Genomic DNA, 20,127 nt, shown 5'->3' on the forward strand with positions numbered 1-20,127 from the left:
TATTACATGGTAATCACTTGCTTTAGTTTTCTTATTGTAAAATAGAAGTGTGCCTGCTAATCCATAGATATTAAGAAAGAATGAACAAAGTCAAAAAAGGCTAGCTTCTTTTTTTTTTTTAAAATCCATTTCTTTCTTAGTATCAGTTCTAAGACAAAAGGGAGGCAAGGGCAAGACAATTGGGAGTAAGTGACTTGCCCAGGGTTACACAATTAGGACTTGAGAGCAGATTTGAACCCAGGACCTCCTGACTCCAGACCTGACTTTCTGTCTACTGTGCTACCTAGCTGCCCCAAAGGCTAGCTTTTTCCACAGTGATTGCCATTGAATGAAAGCTGTGGGCTTGTTTGGTCCTATTTTCTTTATAGCTTTCTTCACTGTTGATAAATGAAAATGAGTACTTATTGCCTGGACAGTTGAATCTTTTTTATGATAATTTACTAGTCATTGGTTTGATACAAATGCAGACTCATAAAAGTGAGAGGGGGAAAAAGATACTATAGAGATAGATTTGGCATGTTTGTTGAATAATACTAAAATATATACATTGAGTTATCTCACTGATACTGAATATTTAATAAAATATATTAAAAAACTAACCTTTAAAGGTTATTTTAAACTAACTTTATTTTTTCCTTTATTTTTTTTTTTTAGATCCTTCCTGAAGTTCATTATTCCAACTTGTGAGCAGTTATGAGTACCCCAGGAGCTTCAGTAACAGCCACAATGAAGCTAAAACAGAACATTAACCCTATTCTTTTATATCTCATAAACTTTGTAATTTTGGTCTACACTATTTTAACGTACATTCCATTTTACTTTTTATGTGGATCGAGACATGCAAGATCCAATCAACTGAAAGCAAAGCCTGTAAATAGGAAGCCAGATGCGGCATACCGCTCTGTTAACAGCTTCCGTCGGTTGGCTTCAGTGCTCTATCCTGGATGTGATACGCTAGATAAAGTTTTTAGGTATGCAGAAAACAAATTTAAGGACAAAAGGCTCCTGGGAACACGAGAAATACTAAATGAAGAAGATGAAGTGCAACCGAATGGAAAAATTTTTAAAAAGGTAAGCAGGACTTTGTTTCTATTAAGAGTCTACAAATAAAATTTAATACTAGCAACAAGGGATCTCTAATACCTTTTGCTTTTGCAACTTTTGAAAGTTTCTGCCTTTATTTCCTTTCTTTCTCTATCTGCCAAGTGCCTTGGGGATTGGATTCTCACCACAAAAGAGGCTTTATAGCTAGTTTCATAGGGATGGAGGGGTAGGGGAGTGGATCTTCTGAATAAAGGCTAAGAGGCCTTGGACAAATATAGCATACTGTGAGTTTGAACCCATTTCTTGGCCTTAGAAAGATGGCCCCATAGGCCCTAAATCTTCCAAATTGCTCCAGTATTTGAAGTGTTACCTTCCTATTGCCTCCAGGATCAAATATAAAATGCTTAGCTCTTCATAACCCCCTCCAGGCTTTTTAGACCTTACTTAGCATGTAATCTTCTATCTAGTGACTCTAGCTTCCTGGCTGTTCAACCCACTGTCCCATCTCTTAGCTCCAGGCATTTTCTCTTACAGTTCTCTATGCTTGAAACACTTTTTCTCCTCTGCTAGACCTGCTGACCTCATTGGTGTCCTTTAAGTCCCAGCTAAAATCCTACCTTCTATAGGAAGCCTTCCTCAATCTTCTTAATGCCTTTGCCAATTATTTTCTATTTATCCTGAATATAGCTTGCTTTGTATAAATGAATTTTTTGATTGTCTTCCCTATTAAATTGTGAGTTGCTCAGAGCAGGGACTGTCTTTTTGTCTCTTTTTGTATCCTCTGGGCTTAGGTACTTAATAAATGTTTATTAATTGATTAATAGATAGGTCTTAATAGCATGAATGTGGAATTGTAGTAGGTTACTGATAATCTGACATTTTTACTTTGGCAAATTGGAAAAGAAGGGGATAAAGGGATTCTTAATGGATTGAGGGGGTAGAGGGAAATAAGCCTTATTTGGGCTTCAATATCCATTTCTACATTGTACAAGTAAAAGGTATTATAAAAACATGCTCCCTCATTTGCTAGTATAGAGGAAACCACCATAGCAAATTTGAAGTCTATTGCAGATTTCATAGAACTTTCTATTAGTGATTTTCTTTAATACTTAATACTGAAATGGTTGCTTGTTAGCAAATACCAAGACCTCTGGTACAGAGTTTCTCGTCCTCATGTAAGATATGTATAGAAATGGTATGAAATGCTGTTACTGACCTGGATGAATAATTTTTACATGTGGTAAAAGTTAGTGGATGTTCTTGGGGCCCTGTATTAGAAGAAATGGTAAACAACCTTTTTCAACAATGGTAAGATTCTGTATGCTTGACCTTTGTGGGCCACTTAATTATCATATTACATGCTCACCAACTGTACTCCTAAGCTTAGAAAGTTAATTCACAAATACATGGGGAATCACAAAAATATGTAAATTCTATACCATGGTATAGAATATAGTAGTCTAAGAGAAACACAAAGTGTTACTAGAGGGAAAGAATTTCTGATAGTTGGGATCATTGAAGAAGATATTTGAACTCATATTCTAAAGATGGGTATTCTTTTAAAAGGTGGAAAGATGAATAGAATCATAAGTATTCTATCTTCCCAGGATTGTAGTCTGTGTGGAGGAGATGAGAGAAATCCGGAAAGGATAGGAAGGCACCAGCTTCTGGAAATTTATATTGTGTGCTAATGAGGGAGTTAGATTTGAAGAGTTTTTAGTAGAATTACATTGTGTTTGCATAAGGAAGATTATTGATTTATGAGGGTAGACTAGAGGGTGGAGAGCTTTTGGGAGAAGAGTTGGGACAGGATGAGGGTGGAGAGACTATGTTCTTAGATTGTGTCGAGGAAGGGGATTATTCATTTGACATGTAGAGGTAGAATCAATAGGACTTATTAATGTTTTAGACATGGGAGTGAAGAAAAGATGACTGAAATTTTTAGCATGATAATTAAGTGATTTTATTCACTCATTTTAGTCATGTCTGAATCTTTATGACTTCATTTGAGGTTTTCTCTGCAAAGATATTGGAATGTTTGTCATTTCCTTCTCCAGCTTATTTTACAGATAGGGAAACTGAGGCAAACAGGCAACCAGAGGCCAGTAAGTGTCGGAGGCTGGATTTAAATTCAGGCCTGGCACTTTTATCCACTGAGTCACCTACTTATCTGATTAGATGAATGGTAGATATAAATAAATCCAGAAATAAGGAAGCTTGAAGTGGGAGTTAGTGTGAGTGGAAAGTTGGTAGGTTGTTTATATGCATTTGTGATAAACATTTTTTTTTCTATTCTTGGATTTCTCTGAAGACTGTTTAAGGAACAGATTTGGACCATATTATTATAGTATAATGATCCTGAGACTGTTATTGAAAATATGTGTATGTATATCTAGATAAAGATATAAATAATAGAGAATATGAGCTGAACATGTTCAATGCCTTCTTTGTTAATTTTAGCATATAGAGATAAGATTAGTATAGGAAACTCCCAAAAGAGGAAACTACCTTTATAAATTTGTCAGTCATTTCTTTATAATCTATAGTCTTTGGAGAGTTGCCTAGGACAGCAGGATATTAAGTGACTTGCCCAGGGTTAGTGCATATATGTGTTGAGGGCAAAACTGCAACCCAGGTCTTCTAGCTCTGAGGCTGGTTCTTTGGTCACATTGTGCTGCTTTTATTTTTATTTTATTTTATTGTGCTTAATGAAGTCAGTAGATTTCATTAAGGTATAGACTATATGAAATTCTAATCTGGACTAAATTTTGGGAAAGCCTTTGTATATTTGAATTAAAAGAGCTTTAGTCACTCTTTCCACCTAAACACCCTTCCCAAGAGCTACCTTTTTTATATTTTCTGTTAGTCTGTCCCCCAGTGATTTCAAAGGGGGAAAAAACATAAGGTATTTGTAATAGAGGAGTTCAAATTCCTCTAATTCATATAGCAATAATTGGCACAAAATAAAATTTGTAAAAACTAGAAATTCTAGACTTGTTATAGCTGTGCCCTTTTTTGGCAGTTTCAAAGAAATGTCAGCATTTTGGAGCCAAAGAAAATTTTTTATCTTCTTAATACTTTATCTTGAATATTATGTCAAAAATGATATATTGTACAGTTCTAAGAACCTAGAATGGAAAATGGCTGGACTCTTTATAATTTGGATATTTGATAATATACTTATTTGAAATTTTGATCAGTGAGAAGAAAGTGAAATTTATCCTTATTCTTGGATTTTTATTTTTTGGAAAGCAAAAGTACTTTATTTCAATTAGATTTTTTTCAAGGAAACTATGCAAAAATACTTTTCAGGTTTCAGATTCTGTTATTCCATTTACCAATTAACATAAGTGAGATGATTTGGGAATAGCCATCCAAGACTTATTTTTAACTACACGGAATAGTCCAAATATATATTCTTGCTTTTTTTGGGGCAAAAAAGGATATTATGCCAGAGTAACTTAATTACTATCTATTGGGTAAATTATAGAGTTGAAAAGGATATTTTCCAGAGTTGGGCTTAATTATGGAAAGAACTGGATAGTTATTTAGGTGGTGTGGTTAGTGCTAAACTATGCCTTTTTCAGAAGATTAATTTAATTTTACTAATTTGGTCTAAGTAAAGTGGATTTTAATTTGTTTCCTGCTGGAGTGTTAAAAGAATATTTCGATAGGACTTAAAGTCTCCTTGTGGTTGGAACAAGTTCTACTGGGACCTCTACCAGGTAGACTAGGCTACTTTTCCCTAAAGGCAGGGAACACATCTATCTGGATATCATTTATTTCAGGGTAATAGGGTTTGAGACTTTGATGAGGCTTCCTGTTTTTCTAGGGCATAAAAAATCTAGCCCAGAAGGAGTTGGTACCCCTCAGACTTGACATAACTCTTAACTTGATGGGATGTTCCACTGTAATGTGAATTGACACATTCTTCTGATTCAACAAACTCTTACAACTATATGCATTTTGGTATGGAAACAGGGACTGTATCTTCCTGAACCAGTGCTATATCCTTTTTGAGTATCCTTTCTATGCTATTGTTAAGTAAGCTAATTTTTGTTGTTGTTAAATGCAGTATATACTCTATGTCTTGAGTCCAGGTCTCCTAAGAGACCGGATTCACTGTCCACTATTCAAAGCCAAGATGTCTCTTGATACAGTAATTTTTTTAAAGCAAATATCTGTTCTCTTAATCAGCATTTCTATTATTATGGAACGAACGTACTATGTCTTTTTAAAACATTCTGATATGTGATCTCTGGTAATTTCAATTCCCATTTGTGAATTAACTTTTGGAGCATAATTTTATCACAAAATCTCAGAATTGCCTCTTAATATGAACTGTAATGGTTAAGGTACGAATTACCTTGTTTTGTTACTTGATAAATATTTATATTCAAGTTTTCCTTGTATTTATTTTTTTAAGGCCCATGTCGAAAACCAGATTTCAGCAACAAATTATTCAGTTTTAATAAATGCCTTGTTTTTTTTTTTCCTGTAAATTAGGTATATTATTTGCTTAATCTTGCTAAACTAATGGAGAGGAGTTCTAAGAAGGCATTTTGTTGCTGCTTTTGAATTGTTTATCGATTTTTCTTTGGATTGTAATTTATCTTTCAGTTTATCAGTGTTGATCTTTTTAAAATTTATTGTTTCTTGGAATAAACATCTAAATTTAATACTGATAACAGTAATATTTCTTAAAATTTTTTTTCTCTTAATTACATGTAAAAACAATTTTAACATTCATTTTTTAAAATTCTGAGTTCTAAATTCTCTACTTCCTTTCCCCTCCTTGAGAAGGTAAGTAACTTGCTATAGAGTACACATGCAAAGTCATGCAGAACATTTTCATTTTAGTTATATTGCAAAAGAAAACAGACAAACCCAAGAAAAATAAAGTTAAAAAAGGAATGCTTAGGATCTGCATTCAGACTCCATCATTTTTTTCTCTGAGGTAGATAGCATTTTCCATCAACAGTTATTCAGAATTGTCTTGGATTATATTGTGTTGTATTGTTGAGAAAAGTGGAGTTGTTCCCAGTTGATCATAGGACAGTAATGGTGTTACTGTGTACAGTGATCTGGTTCTGCTCATTACTTTGTATCACTTCATGTAAGTCTTCCCAGGTTTCTGAAATCATCCTGCTTGTTATTTCTTACAGTACAAATAGTATTTCATTATAGTCATCTACCACAAGTTGTTCAGCCACTTTCCAGTTGTTGGACATTCCTTTAATTTCCAACTCTTTGACACCACAAAAAAGATTCCTATAAATATATTGGTATATATAGATCCTTTTCCTTTTTCCTTTGATCTCTTTGGAATACTAACCTAGTAGTGGTATTGCTGGGTCAAAGAGTATGCACAGTTTTATATAGCCTTTTTGGTGGTGTTCCAAATTGCTCTCGAGAATGATTGGATCAGCTTACAACTCCATCAGCAGTGCATCAGTATCCCAATTTTTCCATATTCCATCCAAAATTTATCATTTTCTTTTTTTGTCATATTAGTCGATCTTCTAGGTGGTAGGTGGCACCTCAGAATTGATTTCTCTTTCTCTAATCAGTAGTGATTTAGAGCATTTTTTTCATATGACTGTAGAGAGCTTTGATTTTTTTTTTTTCTTCAGGTAATTGCCTGCTCATATTCTTGGACCATTATCTGTAGAGAAATGACTTATATTCTATTAAATTTGCTTCAGTTCCCTGTATAATTGAGAAATGTGGTCTTTTTCTGAGAAACTTTCTGTAAAAATTTCCCCCCTAGTTTCCTGCTTTCCTTGATTTAAAACCCTTTTAAATTTTAATAATAAAAATGAAACATTTTACATCCTGTAATGCTCTCCACATCTTGTTTTGTCATAAATTCTTCCTTTATCCAATATGTGCTATGTAAAGTATTCCATGCTACCCTAATTTGCTTTTAGTGTCACACTTTGTTTCTAAATCGTGTGATTTGTCTAAATCATTTTGACTTTATCTTGGAGTACATTGTGAGATGTTGGTTTTTTACCTAGTTTCTGGCAAATTGCTTTTCAGTTTTCTCAGCACTTTTTGTAAAATGGTGAGTTCTTGTCCCCAAAACTTCAATCCTTGAGTTTATCAAATATTAGATTACTATGGCCATTTAACTACTGTTTATTTTATACTTCCTCTATTTCAGTGATCCATCACTGTTTCTTTCCAGTACCTGATTGTTTTGATAATTACTTCTTTGTAATACAATTTGAGATCTGGTACTGTTAGGCTACCTTCCTTCACACATCTTTTAATGATTACCATGATATTCTTGATTTTTTGATCTTCCAAATGAATTTTTCTTTTATTTTTTCTAGCTCTATAAAATAATTTTTGATAGTTTGATGGGCATGGCACTAAGTAAATTTAATAGAATAATGTAATAGAAATTCTAGCTGTAGTAATAAGAAGAAAAATAAGTTGAAAGAATTAGAATAAAGAGGTAGCAAAAATATCACTCTTTGAATACAATATGATGGTATGCTTAAAGAATTCTAGAGAATCAACTGAACAACTAGCCGAAATTAATTATCAACTTCAGCAAAACTGAAGGATATAAAACCCATATAAATTACCTCTTATTGCATTTCAGTAAAATATTGAATAACAGTGGTGATAATGGGCAGCCTTGCTTTACCCTTGATCTTATTGGGTAGGCTTTTAACACCTTTATTATGGGTAATGCTTGCTGATGGCTTTGGATAGATGCTACTTATGTTTTTAAGGAACCTTCTTTTATTCCTTTACTTTCCAGTGTTTTTAGGACTGAGTGTTGTTGTATCTTGTTAAAAACCTTTTCTGCATCTGTGGAGATAATCATATAGTTTTTGTCATTTTTCTTATAGATATGGTCAGTTATGCTTAGTTTTTTCCTAATATTGAGCCAGCTTTGCATTCCTGGTATAAATAAACCAGGTGGATAGCATCATATTTATGTCATAAAATAGGAATCCTTCAATAGTTTGTATGGTATTGGAATTAATTGTTTTTTTTTAATGTTTGGTGGAATTTTTCTTTTAAACCCTTAACTTCTGTGAATTGGTTCCTTGGTGGAAGAGTGGTAAGGGTGGGCAATGGGGGTCAAGTGACTTGCCCAGGGTCACACAGCTGGGAAGTGTCTGAGGCCGGATTTGAACCTACGACCTCCCATCTCTAGGCCTGATTCTCAATCCACTGAGCCATCCAGCTGCCCCTGTTTGGTAGAATTTACTTGTGAATCTATTTTGTCCTGGGTATTGTTTCATAAGCTTATTGATGTATTGCTCAATTTCTTTTTCTAAGATATAGTTAAAGTATTCTTTATTTTTTAATTTGGACAAAATATATTTCTGTAAATATTCATTTTTTTAGATTGTCAGACTTACTGGGCAAACTAACTCCTAATAATTGCTTTAGCTTTTTATTCATAGGTGGTGAATTCACCCTTTTAATTTTTGATACTTGAGAATTTCTTTCTTCATCAAATTAACCAATGGTTTTATCTATTTTATTGTTTTTTTCCCCTATAAAACAGGTCCTACTTTTTCTCATTAATTCATTGATTTTCTCTCATTTTATATCATCTTTCCTTTGATTTTTCAGGATTTCCAATTTGTTGTTTAATTGGAGATTTTTTTTAATTTGTTGTTTTTCTCATTTTTTTAGCTCTATGCTCAATTCATTGATTTTCTCAATATTATTAATGTAAGTGTTTTAGAGATATACATTTTCCCATAAGTACTGCTTTGGCTGCATTCCATAAATTTTGGTATGTTGCCACATTATTGTCATTTTCTTTATTAAGATTACTGATTGTTTCTATGATTTGATCTTTGACCCACTGGATCAGTGATGGTGAACCTATCTTCCCCCTTTCTATACTGGCTATATTCCTCACTTCATCCATCCTTCTGCCTAGCAGCCCAATGAGAGAACTTTCTTCCTCCCTTTTGTGGGGTAAGGGAGCACAGGGGCAGGGTGAGCCCAGCACTCAGTGGTGGGGAGGGGCACAGAACTTGGTCTGGTGGGGGTGGAGCCTGGCATCTCTGAGAGGTTCTTTATCACTGTACTCTAGATTTTTTAGCTTCTACTTACTTTTTAATTTATGTTTTAATGATATGTTATTGAATGTAATTTTTATTATCTTGTGATCCTGAAAAGAATGCATTTAATATTTCTACTTTTCTACACACAGTTGTGAAGTTTTTTTGCCCTAATCTTTGGTTAGTTTTTGTGAAGGGGTCATGTACTCCTTTTTGTTTCCATTAGTTTTCTTCAGAGTTCTATCATATCTAATTTTTCTAAAATGTCATTTATGTAACTTCTTTCTTGTTTATTTTTTATTAGATTTGTCTTGTTCAGACAGGGGAAAGTTGAGGTCACTAATATTGTTTTACTATTTCCTCCCGTAACTCATGTAACTTTTCTTTAAAGAATTTGGATGCTATATCATTTGTTTCATATGTTTAGTAATGATATTACTATACTTCATTATCACAGTGTAGTTTTTTGTTTATCTCTTTTCATTAGATCTCTTTTTGCTTTTGCTTTGGCTGAGATCAGTGATAATTGCTGCTATGCTTACATTTTAAAATTTCAGCTGAAGGATTATGGAGTCTGCTCTAGTCTTTATTTTTATTTTCTGTGGGTTTATTTGTTCAAGTGTATTTCTTGTAAACAACATCTTGTCACATTCTGGTTTTTAATTCATTCCTCTATTTGCTTCCATTTTCTGGGTGAGGTCATCCCATTCACAATCACAGTTATGATTACTCATGATTGATTTCCCCCTGTAGTTCCCTCTTGTTGTTTATAATTTTTCTATCTCTCTTTTAACCTATCTTTCTTCAAAAGGCTGTTTTGCTTCTGACCACTACCTCTAATATGCCCTCCCTTCTATCCACCTCTCTCCCTCTTCTTTTCTCCTTCCTCTTCTGTTTTCCCTTCCTCTCCTACTTGTAAGATAAGATAGGTTTCTATACCCAGCTAAGTAGGTATGTTCTTTGATCTAGCTAGTTCTATGAGAATTAGATTTAAATACTGTCCTTTACTTCCTCATTTTCCCCTTTACTGTAAAAGCTATTCTTTGTGTGCTTCTTTTATGTGAGATGATTTCCCCCATTCTACCCTTTTCTCTTCCTTTCTCCCATTGATTCCTTCTTTATCAACCCTTCATCGTAGTATCTGTGTTAACTCTTTTTAATGAATGGCCTTAGTAATGATAAAGTTCTTAGGAGTTACAAGGATCACCTTCTCATATAGGAAGATAAACAGTTTAACCTTATAAATCTGTTATGATTTCTCTGTCATGTTTTACCTTTTTATGTTTCTCTTGAATTTTGTATTTGAAAATCAAATTTTTCATTCCATTCTGGTCTTCATCTGGTATACCTGGAAGTACTTTATTTCATTAAATATTAATTTTTCCCCTTGAAGGATTATACTTAGCTTGGCTGGGTTGATTGTTCTTGGTTATAATCATAGCTTTTTTGCTTCCTGGAAAATTATATTTCAAGGCTTCTGATCTTTCAGCAAAAAAGATGCTAAATCTTGTGTTATTCTGATTGACTATAATATTTGAATTCTGGCTTCTACAATATTTTCTACTTGTCATGGGAGCTCTGGAATTTGACTATAATATTCCTGAGAATTTTCCTTTTTTTACCATGTGGCTCTAGACTACCAGGGCAGTTTTCCTTGATAATTCCCTGAAATATAATGTCTAAGCCCCTCCCCCCTTTTTCTGATTATGGCTTTCAGATTGTTCAGTAATTCTGAAATGATCATTCCTTGATTTATTTTCCAGTTCAGTTTTTCCCTCATGAGATATTTCACATTTTCTTCTATTATTTTAATTCTTTGGGCTTTGTTTTATTGTCCTGGAAGTTTCATGGAATCATTAAGCATGCCCTTGACCAATTCTTACTTTTAAGGAATTATTTTATTCTGAACTTTTTATCCTTTCAGTGGGTTTTTTGGCTTTATATCTTTTTTCACCAATTGACCTATTCTGTTTTTTAAGTTTTTTTCCAAGTTATTTAAAATAAAGTTACTTAAAATTATTTAAGTTACTTAAAGGTAATTTTCTTCAGGATTTTGTACCTCTTTTACTAGGCTTTTTGACTCTTTTTGTAATTTTTTTTATATCACTCATTTCTTTTTCCAACTTTTTCCTTACTTGATTTTTAAAATTCCTTTTGATTTCTTCCAGGAATTTGGGAGAGAGAGGTAGAGAAAAGATTTCACATTTTCCTTTGTGGCTTTGCATGTAGCTCTTTTGAGTTCTTTGTCCTTTGTTGTCAGTGCAACAGGGTCTTGCCCCCATTGCCAGCAAAGGGTCCCCAATATCTCCATTTGACCAGTATCTGACTCCCTTACCATCAGTAGGCTGAGAGCCCCCGAAATTGCTATTGCCACTGATGAAGTTTACCCTAAGGCCTGCTGCTGGCTTGCCAGGTTGTAGCCTCTGCTTCACTAAAGGCCTAACCAACATCCCTGTGAGACAGACATTTCCTGCTGATGTCCTGAGTTGTTTTGGGCTGGGAAATTATTTCATCATTACCTTTTGTTGGTTCTGCTACTCCAGAATCTGATTTGAGGTTTTAAAGTTGTTTAGGGGGGAAATTTAGCAGAGTTCAAGTGAGTTCCTGCCATCTCTGCCTCCACTTCACAACAGAATCTGAGAAGAATTTCTTAGGCCTCCTATAAGCCTATTTTTTTTTATCCTAGAAGCCTAAATTGATCTCTGATTTTATCATTTTGTATGTTCCCTCCATGTAGTTCATAACTCTTTCTTTGTATTAATGTACTTATTTTCCCCACAGCCTCTTAGCATTCATTTTTTTGGTCAACTTTGCCCAATGTGATAGGTGTAGGTTGGAATGTCAGAATTGCTTTAATTCTCTCTCCTGGATATAAGCCTATGCCTTGCTCGCATAAAAAGGGCCAATGTAAGAAGGAGGGAGTGATTGAAACTTCATAGGAAAGAGCGTGCATGATTGCTACTTCGTGACTTAAAAGAAATGGAGGAAAATTGATAATGGACTCATGTTGAAGAATTAACTTTAGAAGGGATAAACCTTATTCTCTGAAATATGAAGAAAAAATATGAAGTAAAGCTGAGAAGTAGTGGAAAATGAAGGAATTCCTGTTAAATGTTCTCAGTCTTCATTTTCCTGTTTTGTCCATGGGCTTTTGTCCAGAAAGGGAGAATTTTTGACTTATCCAGGTTTAGGCATGAGTTTAGTTTTATGACATAGGCAAAATTGGCACTAGAATCCAAATCTCTATATTTTGTAGCTTTTGTCCTCGGCAATACCTAACTCAGTGTTGTATGAGAACAAGTGTTCTTTCTGGAAGTTTTAAGAACTAAAGAATTTTGGAAATAATTTAAATCTATGGCTTGGCTTTTGTTATCTTATATAATTTTTCAACAAACTTTGATTTGTTTGAAATAAGGATTTCATTGAGTTCTTTCTTGGTGCCACATGGTGGCATTGCTGTATGAGTTTAGATAGAATATCAATTATATTACCATTTTATGTATGGCAAAATTTTTGAAAATTTCATTCATATTTTGACTATGATCTGTTGTATTCACATTTTTTACTGAATTCTGATAATTTTTTTTTATTTCCATAGAGCTCCTTTAGTGGGGTTCTACTTTATAAAGCATTAAATTGTCCTGCACAGGAAGATGAAAGTTTGACCTATCTATTTAAATAAGAATAGCAGCTAAAACTTGTACCTACCTTTCTTTTTAAATATTACTCATTCATATTTTGAGAAGCTTTGCTTTTGAATTAGATTGCAGAGCTGGTTCCTAGTCCAGATTGGCAGAGGTTTGCTTTTCTTGTTTACCTGCAGCCAAGACAAAATAGTTCACATGGTCGTGAAAAGCCTTAAATACTTTTCAGAATTTGAGAAGGATGAATTTCTGTTTAAAAACCGTAAAATTTTATACTGAAGTTAGACAATAATTTGAGCATACGGGAGGAAAAATAAAATTTTAGTTCCTTTGGTGTCTGATACCAACATTTGAAAAACAAAAATGAAATCCAGAAATGAATTAACTGAAAAATAGTTGAGAATAGGAATTTAAGGGAAGACGAGGGTGAAATTGATCACCAAAAGGTAGCTTTTTATAATTAACAAATACTAGTGTCTAAAATTAAGAGGTTTTTACTTAAAATTTACTTTTCCAAATAGATTTTCCTTAGAATAAACATAATTGAATGAATTAGAAGTAAACCATACTTGTCAGTCTGAAAATTTTTACATAATTATTCCAAAAATATTTATTAGTTACATTATTGTGGATTTTTTTCTCACTACAGGTTATTCTTGGTGATTACAATTGGCTGTCATATGAAGAGGTTTTTGTTCGAGCCTATAACTTTGGAAATGGCCTACAGGTATTGGGGCAGAAGCCAAAGACTAATATTGCTATCTTCTGTGAAACCAGAGCAGAATGGATGATTGCTGCACAAGCTTGTTTTATGTATAATTTTCAACGTACGTAAATTTTTTTGTTTTAAATTTCTTAAATTTTTTCTTGGCATGGGATTGGTGGTAGAAGTTATTGACTTAGTTACTTTTTTAAATTTAAAAATATCAAAGTACTTTTTGAGTATTGGTATAATTTTCTACTCAATGGAAGCCACCTTGGATTAGGCAGAAATAGGGAAGGAGCTGGTAATTTGTGAAGACTGGAAATAAGAGTCTGGGAGACATATCTGGGGCTGATACAGGGTTGCCTAGGAATGTGCTGGGGCAAAATAAAGGATAGAAAGAGGGTGGCCTGGATTGGTTATGTGGTAGGGCTTACTTGAGAGGTCTCTAGACCAGTGGTTCCCAAACTTTTGGCCTACCACCCTTTTTCCAGAAAAAAATATTACTTAGCCCCCTGGAAATTAATTTTTTAAAAAATTTAATAGCAATTAATAGGAAAGATAAATGCACTTGTGGCCATCCCCACCTTCCTGGATCACTGCAGCACTCACCAGGGGGCAGTAGCGCCCACTTTGGGAATCACTGATTGAGGCAGTGGGTCAGAAGAAGAAGGTGGTCTGAATCTGTGACTCAGGGCATTCTGGAAGGGCTTGGGTTGAAAACAGGCCAGGAAGCAGGTGGCCTGAATTATAGTTGATAAAGGAGAATGTTACCTACCTGATTGATTTGCAAGTTCTTTGGAGATCCATACATTTGAAGTTAGGCAAGGCACCTGAGTTCCAATCTAAACTTGATGATCTTTGTTAATAGCTAGTATTTATATAGCACTTGAAGATTTTCAAGGGGTTTTGTAGATATTTCATTTTACCTTCACAACCTCACTGGGAGGTATGGTACTATTTGCAATATCATTTTATAAATGAGGAAATTGAGGTGCAGAGGTTAATGAATTGCTTAGGATCACAGAGCTGGTAGTTCTTAACTTGTTGACTCCAAGACCAAGATATACACTGAGAAATGATTAGAACCTGAATTTGTTTTATGCAGATTTTAGAGGGGGTAAATCCAACTTTTATGTCCTGCCTACTTTAGGTTGTCCTATGGTAATGATTCTGTGTAGAAAGCTAATAATATTGGAGGTGTAGGGACAAGTGTGTGTGCATTGGTGGAAAGGAAAATTTGAGCAAAGAAAAGATGAATGCATGTGATAGGTGAAAGATAAACAAGAGGATTGGAAATTGAGAGATGCCTTAAGCCAGGGGTCGGCAACGTATGGCTCTTTCTGCAGGAGCCATAAAGTCAGGTTTTTTTCAGGCGCTGTTATAGGAGCACACACTGTGAGCACTGTATGGCTCTCACGAAATTACATTTTAAAAAATGTGGCGTTTATGGCTCTCATGGCCAAAAAGGTTGCCGACCCCTGCCTTAAGCCCTCATAGCTAAAGTGCTTAGTGAAATATTTATATATTTAATTACTATAATGAGTATCTTTGAAAAGAGTTTGCTACAGAAGTGTCTGCCATCTAACTCAGGTCCTTAGCCTCTAGCAACAGAAGACCTGATCCTGAGGAGGACTCTAAAGCAGACCTCAACCAATCAATAAGCAAGTTTTCCTGTTAAGTGCCTACTCTGTACTAGGTAGTGTGCTAAATACTGGGGATACAAAGACAAAGATTAAATAATCACTGCTCTTAAGAAACTCGTATTCCATAGGCGAAACTCTCTCTCTCTCTCTCTCTCTCTCACTCAAATTAACAGGTGAGGAAATACCTTTTTTCAATGCTGGTTGTCACTTTTTCTGGAACCATGGTTACAATATAGTGTTGGTTTTTTTTTAAACCCATAACTTCTGTGTGTTTGCCTCCTAGGTGGAAGAGTGGTAAGGGTGGGCAATTGGGGTCAAGTGACTTGCCCAGGTTCACACAACTGGGAAGTGTCTGAGGCCGGATTTGAACCTAGGACCTCCCGTCTCTAGGCCTGACTCTCAATCCACTGAGCTACCCAGGTGCCCCCTACAATATAGTGTTACATCCCCAAGGTCCTAAAGCCTGGTATATGACAAAAGTAGGACTTAAATCTGGGTCTTCTGATTTCAAGGCTAATTATATACCCACTATGCCATGGTTTCTTTCTGTGTATATATATATATAAAATAAATAAGGAATAAATTAAAAATATTTTACAGAGAGGAAGGACACTAGCAGGTGGATAAAGAGATGGCACAAAAAAAGACTTGGTATAAAAGGTTGTACTTAAACTGAGTCTTGATGGGAGTAAAGGATTATTTTTTTAAGATTAGGTTCTCCCTAATTTGTCCACATATAGAAGTCATTCATGGTCCTATTCCTTCTGTTGATTGACATGAGAGTCTAAACTGTGCCATTTCTGATGTGAGCTGGCTTGCACCCCCTTAATAACCGTGGTACCCCTACTTCTCACCTCCCTGCCCCCAGCTCAGTAGACCCACCAGATGTGGTCTCTTTGGTAGTAGGAATTATAGACATGTGCCACCATGCCCACTAAAGGAAAGGATTCTAAAAGGTGGGGATGAGAAGAGTACATTCCAAGGATGGGGAAATGCCAGTGCACAGGTGTGGAGATAGGAGGAGTTAAAAATTAATTAATTTAGAATGTTTTTCCATGGTTACATGATTCATGTTCTTTCTCTCCCCTTTTCCTTCCTCCCTCCCTGAGAGGATGAGCAATTCTACTGTGTTATACATATATCATTATTCAAAACTTATTTCCATATCATTAATATTTGCAATAGAGTGATCATTTAAAGTCAAAATCCCCAATTGTATCCTCATCGAACCACATGATCCATCATGTTTTTCTTCCACATTTCTACTCCCACAATTCTTTCTCCGGATGTGGATAATGTTCTTTCTCATAAGTCCCTCAGAATTGTCCTGGGTCATTGCATTGCTGCTTGTACAGAAGTCCATTACATTCGATTGTGCCACAGTATATCAATCTCTGTGTTCAATGTTCTCCTGGTTCTGCTCCTTTCACTCTGCATCAATTCCTGGAGGTCATTCCAGTTCACATGGAATTCCTCCAGATCATCATTCCTTTCAACACAATAGTATTCCATCACCATCAGATACCACAATTTGTTCAGCCATTCTCCAGTAGATGGACACCCTTTCATTTTTGAATTTTTTGCCACCACAGAGTGTGGCTATAAATATTTTTGTACAAGTCTTTTTCCTTATTTCTTTGGGGGTACAAACCTAGGAGTGGTATTGTGGGAGCCAAGGGCAGGCAATCTTTTAAAGCCCTTCAGGCATAATTCCAAATTGCCTTCCAAAATGGTTGGATCAGTTCACAACTCCACCAGCAACGCATTAGTGTCCCAACCTGGAGGGCCTTTTGTGAGGAATAGCAAGAAGACCAGTGTGACTAGTTCACTGAATTTAGGATGGGGAATAATAATATGTAGTGAAGCTGGAAAGATAGGATGGGATTAGATCATAAAAGGCTCTAAATGCCATTTTGTGGTCTAACAGGAAGCTTCCTAAAGACTAACTGTCCTTTCTATCCACCTTGTTACTGAACTTGTTATGCCCCCTCCCTTATAATATGAGCTTCTTGAGAGTGCTCTCACTTTTCTGTTTGTATCTTCATTGCTTAGCACAGTATTTGGCACATATAGGCACTTATGGCCTTTTTCTTCTATTTTCTTCTATTCATTTAAGTGTTAGAAGACTTTGTATTTGTGATGAGGCAACAAGTTGGGGAGTGACTTGCCATGCCTGATCTTAAGGAAAATCATTTTGAAAGTTGTATGGAGGATAGATTTTAGTGGGGAGAGATTTAGAATAGAGAGATCAATTAAGAAGCAATTTCATCAGTCCAGATGAGAAGTGATACTGCCTAAACTAAACCAGTGGTGGCTTTGAGTAGTGAGGAAGTTGGTTGAGAGAGATGTTGTGGAAGTAAATAGAACAAGATTAGACATAATAGAACCTGTTGGACATGTGATTGTTTTAATGAGGAATCAGGGATAACACTGAGGTTGTGGATTTGGGATATGAGAAGAAGGGTGGTGCCCTTGACAAAACATTGGGAAATATGGAAAAAAGGGGTAGTGTGGTAGAAAGGTGATGAGTTCCTTTTTGGACAGGTTGAGTTGGAAATGTTGCAAGGATATCCAGTTTGAAATGTCCTTTAGGCACTGTTGTAGAACTAGTACTTTGGATCGATTCTGGGGCTGTATATAGAGATGTGATGAGGATAGACAGGGAAGAGAGCTCATTGAAGAGCCTTGGGGTATGCCCACTTTTTAAAAGAATAATGAACCAGCAGGGAACCATGATGAGGACGTGGTCAAGTGCAGCAGAGAGGTCAAGAAAGTATAAATTTAGAGGTAAGGTCTTTAAATTAGCTAAGAAGTTGACAGTAAAAACACTTTTGATTGAGAAATGAGAGGTCAGAAGACAAATTGCCATGGGTGGAGAGTTGAGTAGAGGACATAGAGCAGGGGTCGGCAATGTACGGCTCTTGAGCCATATCTGGCTCTTTTGAGGGCCAGATATGGCTCTTTCTGCAGGTGCCATAAAGTCAATTTTTTTTCAGGCGCTGTTACAGGAGCGTGCACTGTGAGCACTGTACGGCTCTCACAAAATTACATTTAAAAAAAATGTGGTGTTTATGGCTCTCACGGCCAAAAATGTTGCCGACCCCTGCCATAGAGGCTCAGATTATAGATGGCTTTTCCAAATAATTAAAAATTTAGTTTTTTTTTTTAAACATGAGGAGACTTCATTGTGTTTGTAGGCAGTAGCAAAGGAGTCAGTAGATAGGGAGAGTTCAAAGATTAAGGAATCAATGAGGACCATTTGCTGAAAGAATGGGGGAGAAGGGGAGAGATAAGATGAGATTAAGGGTACATGTAGAATGGTTTGCCTTGATAAGGAGAAAAAGGTTACCCCATTTATAGGTACTAGAGGAAAGGAGAGAGAGAGATGGGATGATGGGGCCAAGAGGAAAGGGAGAAAAAGTAGCTTAGCAAATTATCTTCCTTTTCTTGGTAAATTATGTGGCAGGGTCCTCAGCTGATCCTTTAGGTGAGGTTTTAGGAGTGAAGGAAAGGGAGGGGGGGGGAGGACAATTGGAGAATCAAACTAAAGAATAGGAAAGTATTGTCTCACTGCACAAAAACTTCAGAGTTTTGGGGTGGCTAATAAAGGATCATTTGGAAGGTGCCTAGAAGGTATTAAGAGATACTGATCCTTAGTGTCCCAAAGGTACTGGGAAAGACATTCCTTTTAGAAACTTCGATTAGGAGCACAGAGTCCAGGAATAGGATTCACTGTAACTTCTGGATATTTCTCAGCTTTCAGGGTGGGTAAAGGTGGGTAAAGACCAGTCAGTAGTTGAGAACATTTTAGAGATGGAGTGCTGGACCCCACCCCTTAGACAAGTTGCCCTTCCCCCTACCTTTACTTCACACAGGGGAGAGAGAAAGAGCTCCCATTGGGCTACTGGGTGCAGGGGTGGGTGAAGTGAGGAAAGGCCTCTGCAAGTGTAGAGAGGGGGAGGGGAGTGGCCCTAGCACTCTGCTCCCCTCCAGCTCTGCCACCTGTGAGCTGCCCCCGTTATGCACTATGCTTCCCATTGGCTGTGGGCGGAGGGGTGGGGGAATGTGAAAAAAAAAATGCCCATAGGCACAGCGGAGTGGGGGAGGGGAGCAGCTCCACCTGGGATCCTCTACCTTCTAGTAGCAAACTTGGGGTGATGGGGAGGGTGGCCATGTACCCACAGAGAGCTCTCTGTATACCATCTTTTGTACCTGTGCCATAGGTTTGCCAACACTAGTATAGACCTGTTATGATTAAAATTGATATAGATGGATATTAAAAGAAGTATTAATATTTTAATTAAAGCCATATTGGTAAAATATAAGAAGGCCATGCACCTGCTATTATTTAATTCAAATTACCCGCCATTACCTTCTCCCTCCGGCTGCCTCCTACCAAAGAGAGTGTCCCAATCAAGTCCTCTTAATCTACGCTTTACGTTGGCTCACATCACCACATAAGACAGGAAACCTGTTGAATCATGGGAAATGTAGTTTCAAAGTCCCCTAAATGTTTGTCCACAGGAAGTTTATGTCATATATCTAAATATTTAAGGCTCAAATGAACCCCAAATTTCCACTAACACATTCCCCCTGGTGTCCTTGAAAGCTCTTGTAAACAACTTTTAAATTACAGAAATTTGGGGATAAAAGAAAAGAGGATAAAAACTAGCGGCATTGACAAAAAGCCAGTTGGGGCAGTCCCTTATTGGCATAAGAGTGTACATTCAAAAACAAATGCATTCAACTCCCCATAGTTCAATCAACTGAACCCCAAAGTTCATTTTGGATCTTCATGATCCAATGAAGGCTCTTTAGGCATCTTCATGGTGCCTTCTCCAAATAGGTTCATTGTCTGGATTCTACGGAGATGGCAAATTTCTTATCCTGAAATTACTCTGAAAAGAATTTAAACTTTACATTATAGATTATAAAACATACATTTCCTTCTGAAAATTATATATTCCCCCCCTGAAATTACTCCTAAAAGAGTTAAAATTTTACATTACAGATTATAATATAGATATTGTGATTATAAAACTCATTCA

The 20,127-nt window shown here is 35.9% G+C and overlaps 1 protein-coding gene across 1 annotated transcript in view; it reads left to right on the plus strand.

The window, feature by feature from the left end:
- The first annotated feature begins 693 nt into the window (after positions 1-693).
- ACSL3 (acyl-CoA synthetase long chain family member 3) overlaps positions 694-20,127 on the plus strand; it is a 109,031-nt gene continuing 89,597 nt past the window's right edge. Inside the window, exons 1-2 of the mRNA XM_044670787.1 lie at positions 694-1,071; positions 13,380-13,557. Coding sequence (XP_044526722.1) covers positions 694-1,071; positions 13,380-13,557 — 556 coding nt within the window. The remainder of the gene's footprint in view (positions 1,072-13,379; positions 13,558-20,127) is intronic.

The sequence above is a fragment of the Gracilinanus agilis genome, chromosome 3, assembly GCF_016433145.1.
Source record: "Gracilinanus agilis isolate LMUSP501 chromosome 3, AgileGrace, whole genome shotgun sequence".
In the NCBI taxonomy this organism is placed as follows: domain Eukaryota; kingdom Metazoa; phylum Chordata; class Mammalia; order Didelphimorphia; family Didelphidae; genus Gracilinanus; species Gracilinanus agilis.